General features: G+C 36.8%; 1 protein-coding gene across 14 annotated transcripts in view; it reads left to right on the top strand.

Moving 5' to 3' along the window:
• Positions 1 to 20,823, top strand: part of PCDH15 (protocadherin related 15) — a 797,082-nt gene that overhangs the window by 510,890 nt on the left and 265,369 nt on the right. For 13 of the 14 annotated variants that reach the window (XM_081573683.1, XM_081573682.1, XM_081573681.1 and 10 more), the window contains one exon: positions 20,029 to 20,108. The exons of the other annotated variant lie outside the window; for it this stretch is intronic. In XM_081573683.1, the coding sequence (XP_081429809.1) occupies positions 20,029 to 20,108 (80 nt within the window). The remainder of the gene's footprint in view (positions 1 to 20,028; positions 20,109 to 20,823) is intronic. 14 annotated transcript variants of the gene reach the window in all.

The following is a 20,823-nucleotide window of genomic DNA, read 5'->3' as shown; positions in this document are numbered from 1 at the left end:
AGCATGTAAGCATGTTGATTGCATAGATCAGTGCCTAAAATGAAAAAAAAAAAAAAAGTAATTCTTTTTATTTTTATCCCTTATCTCCAGAAGAATGAACATTGCCTTTTTTTGTTTTTCCATTAACTAGATTTAAGACTTTAAAGGTGAACAAGATGGTACTGGGTACTTGGAATAATGGATAGAAAAGTGAAATATCAAATGTGCAGGAATGTATATGTTACCAAACTTGTCTTCTGGATCCATGCTGGGGTCTTAGCCGAGCTTAGACCCCTTGTCTTGGTCAAGGAGATTATTTTTCCAATTGAATTGGCATAACCAATAAAGAAAACAAAGCTGAGATTGGAACATCACAAGCTTTTCAATGGCCAAAGAATGGAGAAGGGGAAATTAGTTTTTTTTTTTTTTTTTTTTATTACATTAATTATATTTATTTTATATGTTTTTATATACATGCATATATTCTCAATGATAATCTAGTACAGTGCTTTACAGTCATGTTAGAAAGTACATGTGAGACTAATGAGATATTAGTTACAAAGAGCTGGGTTTAAATCCTATCTGTCATTTTGTTGTTGGTGGTTGTTGTTTTTTTTTTTTTTTTTTTACATGTGTTCCCCTTCCCGGACCCCCCACCCACCTCCCTCCCCATCCCATCCTTCTGGATCATCCCATTGCCCCGGCCCTGAGCCCTTGTCACATGCATCGAACATGGAATGGTGCTCTGTTTCACATATGAAAATACACATGTCTCAATGCCATTCTCCCAGAACGTCCCACCCTCACCTTCTCCCTCAGAGTCCATAAAATTGTTCCATGCATCTGTGTCTCTTATTCTGTCTCGCATATAGGGTTATCGTTACCATCTCTCAGATTCCATATATATGCATTAGTATACTGTATTGTTGTTTTTCTTTCTGGCTTACTTCACTCTGTATAATGGGCTCCAGTTTCATCCATCTCAGTAGAACCGGTTCAAATGTATTTTTTTTAATGGCTGAGTAATATTCCATTGTGTATATGTACCACAGCTTCCTTATCCATTCATCTGCTGATGGACATCTAGGTTGCTTCCATGTCCTGGCTATTGTAAACAGTGCTGCGATGAACATTGGGGTACACGCGTCTCTTTCAATTCTGGTTTCCTCGGTGTATATGCCCAGCAGTGGGATTGCTGGGTCATATGGCAGTTCTATTCCCAGTTTTTTAAGGAATCTCCACACTCTTCTCCATAGTGGCTGTACTAGTTTGCATTCCCACCAACAGTGTAAGAGGGTTCCCTTTTCTCCACACCCTCTCCAGCATTTATTGCTTGTAGACTTTTGGATAGCAGCCATTCTGACTGGTGTGAAATGATACCTCACTGTGGTTTTGATTTGCATTTCTCTAATAATGAGTGATGTTGAGCATCTTTTCATGTGTTTGTTAGCCATCTGTATGTCTTCTTTGGAGAAATGTCTGTTTAGTTCTTTGGCCCATTTTTTGATTGTGTCGTTTATTTTTCGGGAATTCAGCTGCAGAAGTTGCTTGTATATTTTTGAGATTAATTGTTCGTCTGTTGCTTCATTTGCTATTATTTTCTCCCATTCTGAAGGCTGTCTTTTCACCTTGTTTATAGTTTCCTTTTTTGTGCAAAAGCTTTTAATTTTAATTAGGTCCCATTTGTTTATTTTTGCTTTTATTTCCAATATTCTGGGAGGTGGGTCATGGAGGATCCTGCTGTGATTTATGTCGGAGAGTGTTTTGCCTATGTTTTCCTCTAGGAGTTTTATTGTTTCTGGTCTTAGTTTTTAAATCAACTTCTCAAGCCAATTTGAGCAGAGCCACCATATATATTGAAGGGTCAAGGTAAAAGGGAGGGGACTCGAAAGAGTGGGAATATTCCCAATTTATCCAAGAACAGGAGTGTGGTTTGGATCTGGAACTGAGGCAATAATCCTTTTCAGTCCTTGTATGGCTTTTCCACTTGTCATGGCAATTGACACTAATTGGCACTAATGGGTGTGTCATTTACCACACTAATGTATTACAGTGAGCATATAATGAGACTCAAGGTCTACTGAAGGTGAGCCTTCCTGCATTTTGAAGCTAACTGATTCTGAACAGTTCTGGCTTTTCTCTTTGCAGCTTCCTCCTGAAACTTAGATAAGAGAAATTGATTTCCATTCAAGGGGGTTGTAGGGAAACAGCCTTGGCAACAGATGTAATCCAAAAAATATATTCAATTACTTTATTATTTTGTTTGTTCTTCCATTGAGAAAGAATGATCACTTGTGTTTTAGAGAACAAAGTGACAGTTAGCAACCCCAAGAGATAAGTGGTTAAGAGATCAACATTAACAGTAATAGCATCAACATCTAATTTTAATTGAATGCTATTATCAGGCAGGAACTACACCAATCACTTGAAAGCTTCCTCATCTTTTATAGTCTCAGCAAAGCAATGACTTTTCCAATGTCAAACACAGCCCTGTTGCAGAGTGGGCATTCCATCTCTTCTGATCTAGAGGCTGTGTGCTATTATTCATTATTCCATTCTGCCTTTCCTAGAGACTGAAGTTCATTTATTTCTTTCAGTTGTACTCAGACTTGCAAACAATCCCCTTAAGAGCAGAGTAAAACTACTTACAAGGCTAATCACTCTTTTCGTTCTAAGGTGTGCTTGATCAGCCTTAATTTTACTTTCTTGCAGTTGCTTCTTGATTCTTTACAAAAGTGAAGGAAAATATGTAATGTCTCTTGACACTGGGAAAACTTAATTTAGCCACTGCTTTAAACTTCTGGTTCACTTATCAGTGATCTCTGATGGCCTCCGGCAGGTTGAGCCATTTCCCGCTCCCCACCCCCACCCCGGCTTTTATTTCCTGAAGACTCTAAAGCAGGTAAAACAGCTCAGACAATCTTAGCCGGAAAAAACTAGAAAGTGGTGTGAAGTACATTAGAAAGCAAGATCCTGCCATCTCTGATCATCTGAGAAAAAAAATATACATATACATTTTACTAATGAAACTGCTTGGTTATAAGCATAAGATGGTGCTTTGGTCAGCTTGCAGCATACATTTATTTTCATTTTACTCATTTTTAAAATAGTTTCAGAAAGCTGTAGAACTTAAACTCTGTGCCTCAAAGAATTAGTATTTTTCATCCCGAAGGAAAATTCCCGCTGCCTTAATCTCACTGCAGAATTGATCCATTTCTGGAACAATATGAATGAAATGCAAGCCATCATACAGTAGGGCTTCCCTGGTGGCTCAGTGGTAAAGACTCCACCTGTCAGTGGAGAAGAGATGGAGTTCAATCCCTGGGTCAGGAAGATACCCTGGAGAAGGAAATGGAAACCCACTCCAGTATTCTTGCCTGGGAAATTCCATGGACAGAGGAGCCTGGAGGTCTACAGTCCATGGGGTCACAAAGAATCAGACACGATTTAGCAACTCAACACCACAATGACCACATTTATACATCATATTAATGTTACTATTTTTCATATTAATTTTCATATTATTATGCATATTAATACATCATATGAGAGGTATTTATTTGCTTTTCTGATATCTTTAAACTGTTCTAGAAGTTTTAGGAGTTTTTTTTCTTTTTTTCCTTTTATCAATGGATATTTCTTATAAAATAGGATATATTTTCCCCTGAATATGATGTAGGGATTTATGATTCATGAATGTTTTACAGCCAAATGTGTGTGAATCATAAACCCTGTGCAGTTTCATTTATATTATGGGGATCATTTTGGATATGTCATCTGGAGATTTGCTCTTCTGTCATCAAAGAAGCTTTTTTCTAAACATTAACATGTTAGTATATAGATTGACATTGCAGATTGTATTGAAAGACATTCTGTTTAGTAGGTTGCTCCAATTTTGCTGACTGTGAGGAATAAAAGTCATTCATTTTCCTCTATATTTTTACTTCATATAGTAGAAAATACATTGTTTCATCTTTGCTCCTAATATTAATAGATTTCAGATAACTCACTATTAGCATTGTCTCAAAAGAAGAGTGTCACAGAAGTTTAAATACATTGAATACTGATATTGATTACCCGATTTCAAGTATAATTTATATTTATACTAAAGATACATAGATAGGAGATGGTAAAATATATATTTTAGAGAGAGAGAGATGTCTCAATGCTAAGCAATCAGCTTTTGCAAAAATTAAATATGATCTGTAGTGCAAATTTTTCTCCTTTAAAGCAGATGTTCTGATATGTCTAAATTTCAAAAAAAAAAACGTTTGCTGTCCTTGACACTATGGTATGTTTATTATCTAGGGATGATTTTTCATCTCTAGGCATGCAAACCTGCCAAAAGTGAAGAAAATGCATTTTTACGTATTCTGTATTCACATATGCATCTTCCTCTTCCCAAATAATAACTTAGCTTCATGTAAATCTTCCATAGACAATAATATGCTCATAGGCACAAAGCCAGAGAAGTGTCAGGAGGTTAGGGAAAGGAGAACCCTAGGTCTGATATATTTAAACAGTTATTTTCTAAGTCATTTTTTCTTTGCGCCTTCCTAGTTTAAGAAAGAAATAAACATGATAAAAATATGTAAGATTTCCCCCAGAATATAATGTAGGTTATGACTTGAACTTATATTTTTGATAGAGTTAGACTTTACTTCTTTTTCTGACTTAAACACTCTCTAACAGAAAGTAAGGTACCTATGTATGAGTAAAAATTACCTAATTTTCCTCCCGAAGAGGACTGGTGTCTTATAAAACTTGATACAGTATAAGAAATAAGGCCATATTATCAAGTTCTTTTGAAAGTAATTCAGGACATAACATAAATGAATAAGTCATTTTCTGATACCACTGACCATAAAGCAAAAGTGCTGTGGCTGGTGGGACAGGTGAACACAGATGATGATCTGTGGTTTTTATTCACCCTGGAGACAGAGATTCACTGGCAAGGAGAACAGCTTTATTTTGGTAACTCTCTTACTCCATATTTTCATCAAACACTTGGATGAAGACTGTTACAACCTCTAATCACACCATCTACCAATCTTTGCACTTTATTCCTATGTTTTGTTTTTAATCTTGCAATTAAAATTTAACACTCCTTCTTCCTATCTAAACCATTTCCTTAACTTGAATCCTGTATCAGTGCTTCTAAAGCCTCTGTAATGAAGGATGCATTTAAATAAATGATTAGAAAAAGAAAAAAAAAAAAGAAAACAAAGAATGCAACCTTTTTAAAAAAAGAACTATTAGATTCAACACATAGTAAATCGCCCTGGCACAACACTTTAAATTTTTCTAAACTATGCTAAATTTTATGGTGGAGAAATTCATTCTACATTTCTTGTATTGTCATGATCCACAATAACTACTTTGAAGAATGACACAGTTCAATGAAACGTGATTTGAATACCACTCAGGATGAGCTACAGTTTGCAAGGCCCAGTGCAAAATATAAACACAGTACCTTTTAACTGTCATCCTTTGTGCTGATCCTGAAAGCACTCTACTAGATCATGTCCACACTGGCCTGCTCAAGGACACTGTTCAGAAATCATATTTTTAACTTGCTGCATCATAAAAATCTCTTAACTCTATCTGATCATTTCCACCAGCATAAAAATGTATTATTATATAACCAAATTAAGACAAAGCAAGAACAACAAAATGCCTTTGACTCCATAGACCACTCTAGCCCCTTACCTATTTCTATGTTTCCCTTTCCTGCAAAAAATTCTCAAATATGTTATTCATACTTACCTGGAGAAAGTCTTCATCATTTCCTCTCTATTCTCTCTTGACCTCATTTTAATCGCAATTTCAATAACACCAATCCAATGATAATGGCTCTTTTTGTAGTCTCAATGCTCTTTTTCACTGTCAAATAATTCCTCATCTTACTCGATCCATCAGTAAAATGTGATAGAATTAATATTTCCTTTATTATGTAAAAACTTATTTTGATTTCCGGTATACCAGTCTCCTGGGATTTTCCCCCAACTTTCCTGACTGCTGTATCCCAGTCTATTGTGATGGTTCCCCTTCATTTCCCTGACTCTTAAAAGATGGCATGCATCTAGGCTCAAGCTTTCCACCTCTTCTTCTTCTATTTATAGACATATCTAAGATGATCTCATGTGTTCTATTGGGTTTAAATTGTTATATGCTCATAAATTCTAATTCATATCTCCAGTTTAGCTCACTGCTCTAAAACTCTATACCCATGTCCAACTGTGAGGTATATATATATATATATATATATATATATACACATATATATATAGGATATATACATATATATATAGGATATATATATATATATATATAGGATATTAAACAAGCATCTGTCTTAGGCTGAGTTTCCAGAGAAGCAGACTTAGAGATAAAGTTTCCCTTGTAAGATGTTTATTAGTAATTGTTTTGTAATCAACTCCTCTGGAAAGGAGAGAAAGAAAGCAGACTTAAGTTTAGGGAGATTTTGAGCTTCAATGCAGTCTCAGTAACTGACCCCCTGCAAAGCTCTAGAACTGAGATAGTCCTTTACATTAAGGTAGGTCTTTTATATACTTGCATGAGTAAGTCAGATGCAGTTTGCCTCAGAAAGCAACTTGACCTTGGCAAGGAAGCTTTCTTCAGAAAAGGCATTCTTGGAAAATAATATAAAAAAAGACACACACATATATGCACATATACTTTTTTGTTGTTATTGTTTAGTTACTATGCCATGTTCAACTCTTTTGTGACCCCATGGACTGTAGCCCACGAGGCTCCTGTATCCATAGTATTTCCCAGGCAAGAGTACTGGGAGTGGGTAGCTATTCCCTTCTCCAGGGGATCTTCCTGACCCAAGGATCAAACCCACATCTTCTGTATCAGCTGAAAGATTTTTTACCGCTGAACCACAGGGAAAGTCATATATATATACAGATATATGTATGTATTTATGTATTTTTTCATGTGTATGTGTGTGTGTGTAACAATCATTTTGCTGTCAGTAGAAATTAACACAGCATTGTAAATCACTTACACTTTAATTAAAAAAAAGAAAAAAAGGCATTCTCTGAATAGGACCAATAGCTAAAGCCTCTCAGTAGGCAACGTTTCCAACATATAGTGGAATATTATTTCTTTGAATGGGAAATTGGGAGGCATATCATACTGCTATCATAGCATCTCAAAATTAATGCATTCTGTACTCAATACCTGGTACTTAATCCCCCTGATTCCAAGCAAATAATTGATCCTCTTTCATTTTTTCCCTTCTAAGTAAATTGCAACCTCAGTTGTCCAAAACCTCAGGCCAAAACCCTTCAAATCATGTCTGACTTTTCTCTTTCTCCAGATCCGTCTCTTTTTCCAGTCAATACTAAAATATCTCCAGAGTTTCACTATTTCTTACCACTCTTACTGTTTTCTTCCTGATATTAGTCACCAACAACTTCTGCCCAGATTATTGCAACAGATTTTTACTGGATTTTAATCTCACTCCTCTTTGGTCTCTTACTCATGCAAAAGACAGAGTAATTATTTGAAAAACTACATAAAATTGCTTTACTTCTTTGTGAACATCCTCCAGTGGATTCCCAAATCACCCAGAATAAAAGACAATGTCCCTGTGACACCTGCCTGACCTGATCTCCTACTTCTCATAATCTCTGCAATTCTAATCTGGCCCCATCGACCTCCTTGCACACTGCCTGACTTCTGCCTCAGGGTCCATTCACTTAATATTTCTATTGTCTGAAGTTCTCTGTTCCCAGACATCCACATTTTTTCCCTTGCTGTATGTTTCTGCTTGCTTCTTCCTTAGCAAAATGGTCTTCCTTGACCTAATTATAGAAAACAAAAATAACTATCTTACTGTGCTTCATACCAACTTTTCCCAGCTTGCTTTTGCCCTATGTACACTCTTATTTATTTTGTTACTGTGCCAAATGTTACATTCGGTTCACAATGACAGACTCTATTTTATTCACTATTGTATCCTCAGTAGCTAGAACAGTGCTTGGAATATATACTATGCGATCCATAAAGATCTGTTGAATGCCAGGTGGATCTGATTTCAAGGAAGGCCTAAACCAAGGTTTCAGACAAATGTCATCAATATTTTTGCCCCTCTTTCTGTTGGTTAGCTGTGTATAGACTTTACTTTCAGACAGTCTGTTATTAGGACAGAGAGGTGACCAAAAAATCATTTTATTCTTGATTAAATCTGAAATGAAGACTTGGGGTAATACAGTCTTAAGATGAATTAAAGGGGAATAAACAAATGGATAAAGAATCTTCTGAAAGAAAAGAGGGTGATGTGATGAAATGTAGTACATACACATCCCCTAGAAATTCCAAAAATATTAAAACATATTTTTTAAAAAACTGCTTGTATATATTAAGACAAATTTCAAGAAGATTCATTTTAGCATTTCCTCTAGAGATTTTTTTTGGGGGGTGTGGTTCCAATAATTTTGTGCCTTTAAAAATGTTTTACTGCTGTGGTTTTCTAAACTAAGATGTGAGTGGTAGAGTAAAGCAGAATTAACCAGCCTAAGATCTTAGTAGTGTTGAGACTGAGAAACCCTGACTTAGAGGAACATGGTCACCAAAGCAATAAGGTAGAATATGAGATCTTTATCTTTAATGGAATTTTATGGACAACCGTAAAACCATTGTGTTTCCTTATAAAGCCAGGTCTGGTCAACAGACATTTCAAGTTGACACTTAGTCCCTATTTACAACTGTATTTCTAATCTTTACACTTATTTCTATTGTGTCTCTCCTTAAAGCCATGGAGGACTATCTAGATAATAGTCAATTGGTCTCTTTTAATTGAATTTGTAGAAATGATGAAGACCTATATTTATCAACTTGTTTTTATAGACAATTTTTTTAACAATAATTTAAGACTATAGTAGAAAGTGATTTTCATTGACTTCATGCCAGGAGGCTATTGTAGGATCCAAAGAAAAGTTTGCAATTTCTAAACCTGCTTGATAAAGCAGGGTTTTGTTTGTTTGTTTGTTGGCTTCTTATTTTTCCTTTTAATTAACCAGAAGTAACCAATCTGCTCTTCCTAAAAGTTAAATTTAAAAAAGGACTACTTTGAAATCTGGGATTGAATGTGGACTACTGGTTTGGGCAAATATTTGAAAGCTACTGGTATTTTAATAGCAGTAATCAGTACTACCTTTAGTAGCTTGGCAATAAATGATTCACTGTGCTGTTTCTTAAATAAACCTCAGAGTTTATTGCGTGCCTTGAAGCTGTTACTTCACATACTGGTAGCTGTTGTTGATTAAAGCTTAAGTTTGTAAATGCTGTTATTTTCCTGAATTTTTGATAAATAGGAACAAAAACAGTGTTACTGAGGTATACTCAATAAACAGTTAATAGGTGTCAATTTTCTAGAAGAAGCAACAGGAGACCCAATTCATGTTGAGAAGTGTTGATGGTGATTCTATGCTTAACTACCAGGAATTGGTTGATTTGGAGCTAAGAAAATAATGTATTTTAGGTTAAAAAAGAAAGAAAGAACATTTGCATTAAAATAGTTACTTAAGAAAACTGAAGAATTCAATATCTTTTGTTCTAGTTTTGAAAGTTTCCATTTCATATGGATTCACAAAATCCCATAACAGTTAAAAAAAAAAAGAAAGAAAAACAGTTTACATTTCTCTATGTTCTCCACTCACACACCTGCTTCACACATACAAAAGAAGAAAAAAAGTTTAAAAAAGTTCACATTAAGAAATGTCTTTAGGGCTTCCCTGGTGACTTAGTGGTAAAGAATCCACCTACCAATGCACAGATTCGATCTCTGATGTGGGAAGATCCCACATGCCACAGAGCATCTAAGACTGTCCACTGCAACCATTGAGCCTGTATGCCACAACTACTGAAGTCCAAGCCCTAGAGCCTGTGCTCCACAGCAAGAGAAGCCACCACAATGAGAAACCCAGACATTGCAACTAGAGAGTAGCCCCTGCTTAGTGCAACTAGAGAAAAGTCTACGCAGAAACAAAGACCCAGCACAGTCACAAAATAATTAATTAATTAAAAAAGAAACATCTTTCAAAGATGCCAGAATTATTTAACAGTAAAAATTAGCTTTGAAACAGCCTTATTCCCTACCACCTATCCCAACATAAAAGTAGTTCAGTTTTAATTTTGATAACCAAATAGTTAAACAGACCAGCAAAATTTGATTGCCACTATAATTCCCCTAACTTAAACACCACGTGCTAGGTGATTTTAAATCAGAGGTCAACTTTGTGAGTAAAAATATGTGATAAAAACAGAAAGTGGAAGATCCCCAGATGTTTGTGCTTCTTTTTTCTTTGTTTTGATTGATTTGTATAATTAATATGCATATATTCATAAGTGCAATCATATCTACACATTACTTTTTATGCAGCTTTTTTTAAAAAATTTTCTATTTTGGCTTTATTTCTCATTCTCTATTTTCTTTACCCCAATTAACTCTCTGGTGCTTCCTCATCATATAACTCATTTTAACCCATCTGTGTCTTGATATTTTTTTCCATCATGTCATGAACAGAGAAAGTGAAAGTGAAGTCATTCAGTCATGTCCGACTCTTTGCGACCCCATGGACTGTAGCCTACCAGGTTCCACCATCCATGGGATTCGCCAGACAAGAACACTGGAGTGGGTTACCATTTCCTTCACCAGGAGATCTTCCTAACCCAGGGATTGAACCCAGGTCTCTTGCATTGTAAGCAGACGCTTTGCCGTCTGAGCCACCAGGGAAGTCATATCATGGTCATATATAATTGAAGCACAGGTGTGTGTATGTGTATGTTTATATATTCACACATAAACTACAGGCATGATACACATATATGTGTTATTTCTGGAAATAGTGAAATGAGCGTTCAACCTTGTTATATTTTGTCTGGTAGAAACTACAGGATTCATTGATGACTGGATGTAAAAAAGAAGACATAACAATGGATGTTAATATATAGCGTGAGAAACTATTAATAGAAAGGTTGCTTTTCCATTAACCAGGATCAAAAGAATGTCCAAGAAGTTTGGTCATGTTAAATTTGAAATGTCTTTTGGCATCTAATTAAAGCTATTGAGTACACAGTTGGGTGTGATTTTAGAGAAAAGGTATGGACTACAAATATACATTTGAAGTCTTGAGCTTTTTAAATACCATGTAAAACTTTGAGATTGCATGAGGTTCTTAAGGGAGTGAATGTATAAGACATTCAAAGATTGATTTTAAGTTGCCGAGGATAAGAGGACCAAGAATGGAGATCCAGAGGAACATGTGTCTGGGAAATAAGGGAAAAAAGTGTATCAAGAAGTGAGAAATCAGTTCTGTCTAATGCTACTGACAGAACAAATGAAAAATAAGTAAACAAAACTAAGAAATAAGCAAATCAAGGATTGTGAATTGGTCAGTGAATTTACTAATAATGAATTTATTTGGTGATGTTGAAAAGGGCATTTTCAGTGCAGTAATTGAGGGAGGGTTAAAGGTATAATTAAAGTGGTTTTAGGGAAAATCTGTGAAAGAGTTAATCACTCAATCATGTCCAAATCTTTGTGACCGCATGGACTGTAGCCTGCCAGGCTCCTCTGTCCGTGGAATTCTCCAGGCAAGAATATTGGAGTAGGTTGCCATTCCCTTCTCCAGAGGATCTTCCTGACCCAGGGATTGAACCTGGGTCTCCCACATTGCAGGCAGATTCTTTACCGTCTGAGCCCAGGGAATCCCCTGTTTTACAGAGGATGAGAACAATTTAGAAAAAGTAGAAAGCAAAACTCCCCAAATCTTGCCCTAAGAGGGAGATCAGACAATGGATGCTCAATCACTAAGACTTATCAGACTCTTCGTGACCCCATGGACTGTAGCACGCTGGATCCCTCTGTTCCTGGGCAATAATGCTGGATTGGGTTGCCATTTCCTTCTCTAGGGGATCGTCTCGACCCAGGGATTGAACCTGCGTCTCCTGCATTGACAGGCAGATTCTTTACCACTGAACCACCAGGGAAACCTGATCGGATAGAACATTTTCAGTAATAGGAGGAAAGATATAGTGTGTGGTTACAGGATGATATATATGAAGTATATATATATATATATATATATATAATGTACATATATGAAATTAGAAGAACTTGCAGAAAATTGCTTCAATATTCTCAGTGAAACTATAATCAGGGTCATCAGATGAGAATAAAGATATGGTAGGATAAGTTGGAGACCTGAGGAGAAAGTGTTAATAGTCATATAGGAAAGAGGGAGAGTGATTGAAGTAGCTAAATACAGTACAATAGGTGGACAGAGTGAACACTCTTAAGGTATAATCATGCTCACAGTGTCATTCTAGATTAGCTGCATTTTTAAGTTTCAGATATGCTATATTGCATATAATTTTTCATATTACTTATTTTTTTAAATTGAATAAAGTGACTTTTTAATATAAATGAACTTAAAAGGGAAATTTTTATCAGAATCATAAATGACAAAACTCAACATAAAAATGTGAAGATTAAGTCATATTGAAATATATTCATAAACACTGTTACTTTGTTAAAGGACCAATAATTTAATCCCAAGAGTGCACATACATTTTTGGAAACACTGCTGTCCTGAACTGAAAGCTTCAGTTCCTGCTCTCAAGCAATTTAATAACATAAATCAGGACTTGTTTGCCTAAACACGAAAAGAAAAGACCATCTAAGTCTGTTGATTTTATTTATTTTAAAAACCCTAAGGGCAGGTACTTTGCCTTAATGTCCTGTGAAATGTGTAAAGTCATTTCTGTGAGCGTAAAGTGCCCTCTATCAAATGGCATTGAGGGCTGTGTTCATCTTAATATGAGCAGAAGTTTAGAGATATGCTTTCTTTTTCAAAATTCCTATTTCCTGTGTCTAAGCACATTGCTTATTTAGATAAATCTTGTTGGATTTCTGTTGGTGCTTCTGAAAAATGGGTGACTTGAATTTACATGCAGTGAGTAATCTATTGAGAAGACTAGAAAGAAAAGTTGCTTCGATCTTTAAAGATATTCTTTGTCAAGGAAAAATAAAGAAAAGCTAGCTTTATTTTAGTTCACATGCTGTTAAACGCGTATCAGTGAACCTCTGACTGAACTCTGTACTTGCTAGCTATCCGGGTTAAATAACTCAGCTTGCTCACCTGAGGCCAACAAAACAGGAGCAAGCCTTCCACTTGCTTGCTCTTTCACAAACTCATTAGGCATGTATCCACCTGAGGTCTTCTAACTTGCTCTACTCTATTCCTGGAGGGACCCTCCCTGCATGAATTGCTCTCTCAGCTTTTACAAGTGTTGCCAAATTTTCACATTTTTTCTGATGGCTTTCCTGAAAACCTCAATGTAAGTGTAAATTTTCACTCTGCCTTCCCATATGTCTTTCCTGAATTATTTTATATTTTTATAGCACTCATATGGATTTGAAAACTGTATTATATAAATATATGTTAATTATATATATAATTTTATATATAAATTATGTATAACAATCTGATATATTGCATACATAAATATGTAATTATATAATATATTGTACCTATACCTTGATTATTTTGCTTTTTTCTCTGTCTCCCTTAGTATCTGTAAACTGCACAAAGGAAGCATTTTTATGTGGTTCTTGTTGAAGTTCCAGTGCTGAATACAGTGTAGATGTTCAATAAATATTTGCTGAATTAATAAGTGAATATTGTTAATGTTGAGGCTTACCAGGTGGCACTAATGGTAAAGAACCCACCTGGCAATGCAGGAGACATAAGAAACGTGTTAGATCTCTGGGTTGGGACAATCCCCTGAAGGATTGTCTGGAGGAGGGCATGGCAACCCCTGGAGGATTTACTGGAGGAGGGCATGGCACCCCACTCCAGTAGTCTTGCCTGGAGAATCCCATGGACAGAGGAGCCTGGGGGATAAGGAGCCTGGGGGATAAGGAGCCTGGGGGATAAGATTATTGCATGGCTTAAATGAAATAAGGCATGCAATTATAATTTCTGATATTATAGTAAGTAGTCAGTAACTTTTAATGTCAGGATTCACTATTCTATATCACATAAATTTTTGTTCATCATGTGGAGAAGGCTGGCTGTGTGATGTGTGTGTGTTAGTCATCTAGTCATGTCTGACTCTTTATGACCCTATGGACTGTAGCCCACCAGGCTCCTCTCTCCATGAAATTCTTCAGGCAAGAATGTTTAAGTGGGTAGCCATTCCCTTCTCCAGAGGGTCTTCTTGACCCAGAGATGGAACTTTGGTCTCCTGCATTGGAGGCAGATTCTTTACCATCTGAGCCACCAGGGAAGTCCAGAGAAGGCTGACTAGACTCATTTAAAAATGTTTTTAGAAATATATGTTAGATCACACATATGTACATTATCAAATCTTAATCCTCCCAGAATAATTGTTTCTGCTGATTTTTTGAATTATTATTCATTATTTCTCCACTTTGAAGTTGGTACACAGATACCAACATCATGGTAGTTTTAACATGGTAAACTACATGGCATTTTAAAAACTGCTAACAGAAGTAATGGATATATTTCAACAATTCAAATCCAGATAGCACCACTCCCCCTTGTATAGTTGACCAAGAATTTATGAATCCTCCCTAATTACTATTCTGTTTGCCATAGATCCTAAAACAATAGCAAAGGATTGGCTAAGAGGATAAGAAGAAGAAAACAATCAAATAAGGATTTTCTTCTAAATCCTGGGTTTTCAAAGTTTCCAATAAAGGGACAACCTCACATATGAATGAAATAGGCAAATAACTGGCTCATAGTCAAACAAAACTGAAGAAATATTCCACAGTACCTCAGGGATTGAAAGTAATTAATTTGTCTGAAAAATACACTGAGAATTCTGTAGGAATTCCTGTCTGTTACTTTAGCAACTTAACAAAATAATGGCTTATATAAACAAAGTAACACAACATTCACAGTGCTCTCATCTGATGAAAATAATATTAAATATTAGAGTAGATCTGATACATTAGAAGCAAGGTTTAACATTAATCTGGATTTAAAATTGTTCGCACAAAATTATCTTACTTCAGGATCTGTTTTTTCTGGCTTTTATGAAAACACAATATAATAAATTGTCTCTCAAAAACAATAACAACCACATGCCAAAAACAAAGAGACATTGATAAATCTGTAACAATAGGATAGGTAAAAATGACTGACTGAAAGAGGAAAATAACATAAAACATTTAGTGTGAACTTTTTAGTGGTAAAATATATCTCCAGATACAGCTTAATTCTGTGTTTCTTGAGGAAGTTAAGTATCATTTGTAATTCCATTTTATCTTTCTCACTAATATGTATCTGGGAAAGAACCAAAAACAAAGGGGAAATATCAATCATATGCTGTCAATCCCATTGACTGTGTGTATGTGTTTATTTTCTTTCTTAGTCTCTACACTTGCACTTGCATTATAATTAATTTAATGAATTTTAAAATTTTAGATTTAGATTTAACTGGAATATCTTAAAGATATTATCATAAGTAGCTTGTTTCATTGCATTTCGCTATTTTATTGTATTCCATTTTGTGTGTTTCTGTGAGTATGTGTATGTAATAATGCATAATAATGCAATAACGTTATTAAAAAATAAAATAGAATTTTGACCTGGGAAAAATGGTCACATTGTCTGCTTAATTAAAATGGGCTATGATGAAGGTACAAGGGAGAAGACAGGAACACTAGTCAGATGATTGTTACTTAAATCCATGAAGGAGATGGTATTTGGAGTTCAGAGATAGTCAGATACTGTAGATATTTTAAATATAGACCTAGTGGGATTTGCCGATGGGTTACATTAGATATTAAGAATGTTCAGTTAAGGTCAAGTGGTAGAAAGTTGTAGTTACTGCTTTTACTGAGATAATGAAGACTGAATGCAGCATGGGAGAGTAGCAGAGAGATCAGGATTGCGGATTTTAACATTTTAAATTGGGAGTGTCTATAGTTTATGTCCAGTGGGTTCTCAAAACAAGAATACCGAAATGGTTTGCCATTCCCTTCTCCAATGGACCACGTTTTGTCAGAACTCTCCACCATAACCTGTCCATGTTGGGTGGCCCTACACTGCATGGCTCATAGTTTCATTGAGTTAGACAAAGCTGTTGGTCCATGTGATCCGATTGGTTAGTTTTCTGTGATTGTGGTTTTCAGTCTGTCTGCCCTCTGACCAAGAAGGATAAGAGGCTTATGGAAGCTTCCTGATGGGAGAGACTGACTGAGGGGGAAACTGGGTTTTGCTCTGATGGGTGGGGCCATGCTCAGTAAATCTTTAATACAATTTTCTGTTTATGGGCAGGGCTGTGTTCCCTCCCTGTTATTTGACCTGAGACCAAACTATGGTGGAGGTAATGAAGATAATGGCGACCTCCTTCAAAAGGTCCCAGCAACACACTGCTACACTCAGTGCCCCCAACCCTGCCGCAGGCCACTGCCAACCCATGCCCCTGCCAGAGACTCCTGGACACTCACAGGCAAGTCTGGATCAGTCTCTTGTGGGGTCACTGCTCATTTCTCCTGGGTCCTGGTGTGCACAAGGTTCCAAGAGTGTATATCCTCCAAGAATCTGTTTCCCCAGTCATGTGTAAATTCTGGCAGCTCTATGGTGGGGTTAATGGCAACCTCCTCCAAGAGAGCTTATGCCATACCCAGATCTACTGCACCCAGAGCCTCTACCCCTGCAGCAGTCCACTGCTGACCCGTACCTCCTCAGCAGATACTCAAACATAGTTCTGTCTCAGTCTCTATGGGGTCTGTGGGTACTGGTGTGCACAAGGTATGCTTAAGTGTCTCTGGCGGGTATCAGGTTTGATTCTAAACATGATTTTGCCCCTCACAGCGTCTTGCTGGGGCTTCTACTTTGCCCTTGCACATGGGGTATCACAGTCCTTCCAGCACCACTCCAGCACCTATCGTCTACTTCTGTTTTATTGACTGCGTCAAACCCTTTGACTGTGTGGATCACAATAAACTGAGGAAAATTCTTCAAGAGATGGGAATACCAGACCACCTGACCTGCCTCCTGAGAAATCTGTATGCAGGTCAGGAAGCAACAGTTAGAACTGGACATGGAACAACAGCCTGGTTCCAAATTGGGAAAGGAGTACATCAAGGCTGTATATTGTCACCCTGCTTATTTAATTTACATGCAGAGAACATTATGAGGAATGCTGGACTAGATGAAGCACAAGCTGAAATCAAGATTGCCAGGAGAAATATCAATAACCTCAGATATGCAGATGATACCACCCTTATGGCAGAAAGTGAAGAAGAACTAAAGAGCCTCTTGATGAAAGTGAAAGAGGAGAGTGAAAAAGTTGGCTTAAAGCTCAACATTCAGAAAACTAAGATCATGGCATTTAGTCCCATCACTTCATGGCAAATAGATGGGAAAACAGTGGAAACAGTGACAGACTTTACTTTAGGGGGGCTCCAAAATCACTGCAGATAGTGACTACAGCCATGAAATTAAAATATGCTTGCTCCTTGAAAGAAAAGTTATGACCAACCTAGACAGCATATTAAAAAGCAGAGACATTACTTTGTCAACAAAGGTCCCGTCTAGTCAAAGCTATGGTTTTTCCAGTAGTCATGTACGGATGTGAGAGTTGGATTCCAAAGAAAGCTGAGCACCAAAGAATTGATGCTTTTGAACTGTGCTGTTGGAGAAGACTCTTGAGAGTCCCTTGGACTGCAAGGAGATCCAATCAGTCCATCTTAAAGGAAATCAGTCCTGGATATTCATTGGGAGGACTGATGCTGAAACTGAAACTCAAATACTTTGGCCACCTGATACGAAGAACTGACTCATTTGAAAAGACCATGATGCTAGGAAAGATTGAAGGCGAGAGGAGAAGGGGATGATAGAGGATGAGATGGTTGGATGGCATCACTGATTCAGTGGACATGAGTTTGGGTAAACTCTGGGAGTTGGCTATGGACAGGGAGGCCTGGTGTGCTGCAGTCCATGGGGTCACAAAGAGTCGGACACGACTGAGCAACTGAACTGAACTTAACTGATAGTTCATCTACTGGGATCCAAACAGGCAACTGGAAATAGGTCTAAAATTCAGAACAGGGCTGGATTAGAGATTTGAGAGTCTTCTGCATAGAGATAGTTTTTAAAACTTTAAGCTCTACAGTTGGATGAAGTGACAAAGTAAGTGAGGTCCAAGAACAAACCTGTGGAGCATCCAATGTAAGTATGTCTTATAGATGAGGAAAAACCAGTCAAAGAAAATAGGTAGTAGCTGATAAGGTAGAATTAAAAGCAGGATAGTATGAAGTTATGAAAGTCATGCAAAGGAAGTGTTTTACCGAGGTGACATGTTTAACTAATTCTACAAAGCTCTGAGCCACCATCTGAGCCACCAGATGGTGGCTGTCTGCAGTGCGGAAGACCTGGGTTCGATCCCTGGGTTTGGAAGATCCCCTGGAGAAGGAAATAGCAGCCCACTCCAGTACTCTTGCCTGGAAAATCCCATGGACGAGCCATGGGGCTCCATGGATGAGCCATGGGGTCGCAAAGAGTCGGACACGACTGAGTGACTTCACTTTCTTTCTACAAAGTTTTGTCCACAAAGCCCTGTGTTCAGTAAATACTAGAGACCTGATTCTATCCCTGGGTCAGGAAGATCCCCTGGAGGAGGAAATGACAACCCACTCCAGTATTCTTGCCTGGAAAATCCAATGAACAGAGGAGTCTGGAAGGCTACAGTCCATGGGGTCACGACGAGTTCGACACAACTGAGCTACTGACACACACATGCACACACACTCACAGTCACACATTATTATTCAGTTGCCCTTGGAGTCTGGAATTTGTGTGGTCCCAGAGTTTTCTGGCCATCCATCTGTTGTGATAGCTCATAAGGCTGTCCCAAGACCAGGGCCCTGAAATCCCTGTCCAAGCCATCTGATCTACCTGTAGAAACAGTGCTGCCTGTTGGCCTAGAAATGGGATTTCATACTCAACCTTTCATGGCTGGGACAGTTATTGTCCAGTCTTTGAAAGGACCCCATACAACCCCAGTTTCTTAGGTCCTGCCAACCCCAGAGCAGTGCCTACCAGTCAGAGAAGTTGGAATCTCTGCTAACCAACTAACATAAATAAATAGTAGTTTCCCTCCCCTTGGGGTCATACTTAGGCAGATTCCTCTTATATTCCTTTTACATCATCCCGATTTCTTTATTCTCCCCTCTTCCGTAAGGAGATGTAATGGATCATTGAAAAGGAAATTATTGGATATTTTAGGTGGCAAAATCCCAGACTCCAGTGCCACAATATAGAATGTACATCTTTATTTTGTGTAAGGGAGAAACTCAGAACTCAAAGGCAGAAGCTGTAGATTTTGTTTTCTATGACTTAAGAAGGGAAATAAGGTTAACATTTACTGACACAATGTACCAGATGTTAGTCTATGTGTTTTAACACAGATTATTTCACTTAACCCTCTCAACATCTATTAACTTTTGTATTATTATAGTTTTCATTTTACAAATGAAGAAATTGAGAAATGATCACACAATTAGTAACTGTAGCCCAATTTTTAATTTCAGACTCTCTGGTTCCAGTTTCAGAAATTTTAACCATAAAGTTTTATAGACAATATATTTTGAGCAGAAAAAGAAAAAAAGTGCATTAAATTATTTTCACAATGCAAACATTTATGTAGAGTCTAACATATTTGTTTGAATTATTCATATAAAATTAAATAAACTATGAAAATCATTACTATATTTCTCCACCTGATAAGATTATGTATACATTCAGGGGATATTATTCTTATTCACTGTTGCAGCTTTCAGATGAAAAAGAATGATAGAAATGCTGGGATCTGGTATTTACATTCAGTCATTAGCACATATTTTAATCTTTATTCTATAAGTTATCATGGATCTTCTGTGTTATTAGTTTCAAGTTTCTAGTAACTATATTATAGTGTACTGAATGGAAGCCATATCAGTTACTTGATAATTAAATTTATGTTTTTACTCTGAAGGCAACTGATCGAGAGGGAGACCCAATAACATATGCCATTGAGAATGGAGATCCACAGCGAGTTTTCAATCTTTCAGAAACGTAAGTTAATAATTTCTAAATATTCACTTTTTAAATTTTTGAAGTGTTAAACAATATACTGGTAGCGAGAGAACAGACTTTTAATCAAAGATTTTCAGCTGTCTGTAGTTTTATTTTACTTTTTTTCCTGCATATATTAGTGAGAGCTGGGGGTGGGGGGGTGGATAATTCTGAATCCAGAAATCATACCCAGGAGACTATTTATTTATTTTAAATATTTTTACTAGATAAAATCCACTGAGGTGGAAACATTTCATTTGCAGTTATAACCTGGGATTAATCAGATTCCTTTAAAGTTGTCAGCTATTCATAATAAAGGTATTTCTACAAAAAAGTAACTTGGCACTAAATTGTTCATTCAAAGGGAGTTTTGTGAGACAAAGTATAATTCAAATGCATTTAAGGTGTCACCAAAGTCTATCCTTCAATTTTTGAGTAACAGGTATATTCTAGAAAAGCTAAGATAAAAATATTTCATGTCCATTCTAAGCCTCTTTTAGGTCTGTGCTCATGTCATTCTACTCACCTCTCTGAACATATGAGAGGTAATTTCAGTCATAACCATTGAGAAAAGTGACAGCGGGCATTAAAGAAGGCATTGAAGTTTGCTTTGTTTCCCTTCTGCAATGGCAAAGTGGCCGTTCTGTTGTCACATGTGGCTGGTTGTCAAAGAGATGTTCTTGTTATCTCTCTGATGTCTTCTCTGTGGTCCTGA

Source organism: Giraffa tippelskirchi, chromosome 2 (assembly GCF_054371585.1).
Source record: "Giraffa tippelskirchi isolate mGirTip1 chromosome 2, T2T-mGirTip1v1.2.pri, whole genome shotgun sequence".
NCBI lineage: Eukaryota > Metazoa > Chordata > Mammalia > Artiodactyla > Giraffidae > Giraffa > Giraffa tippelskirchi.
Note: the sequence above shows the minus strand (reverse complement) of the source record. Positions and strands in the feature narration are given on the sequence as shown.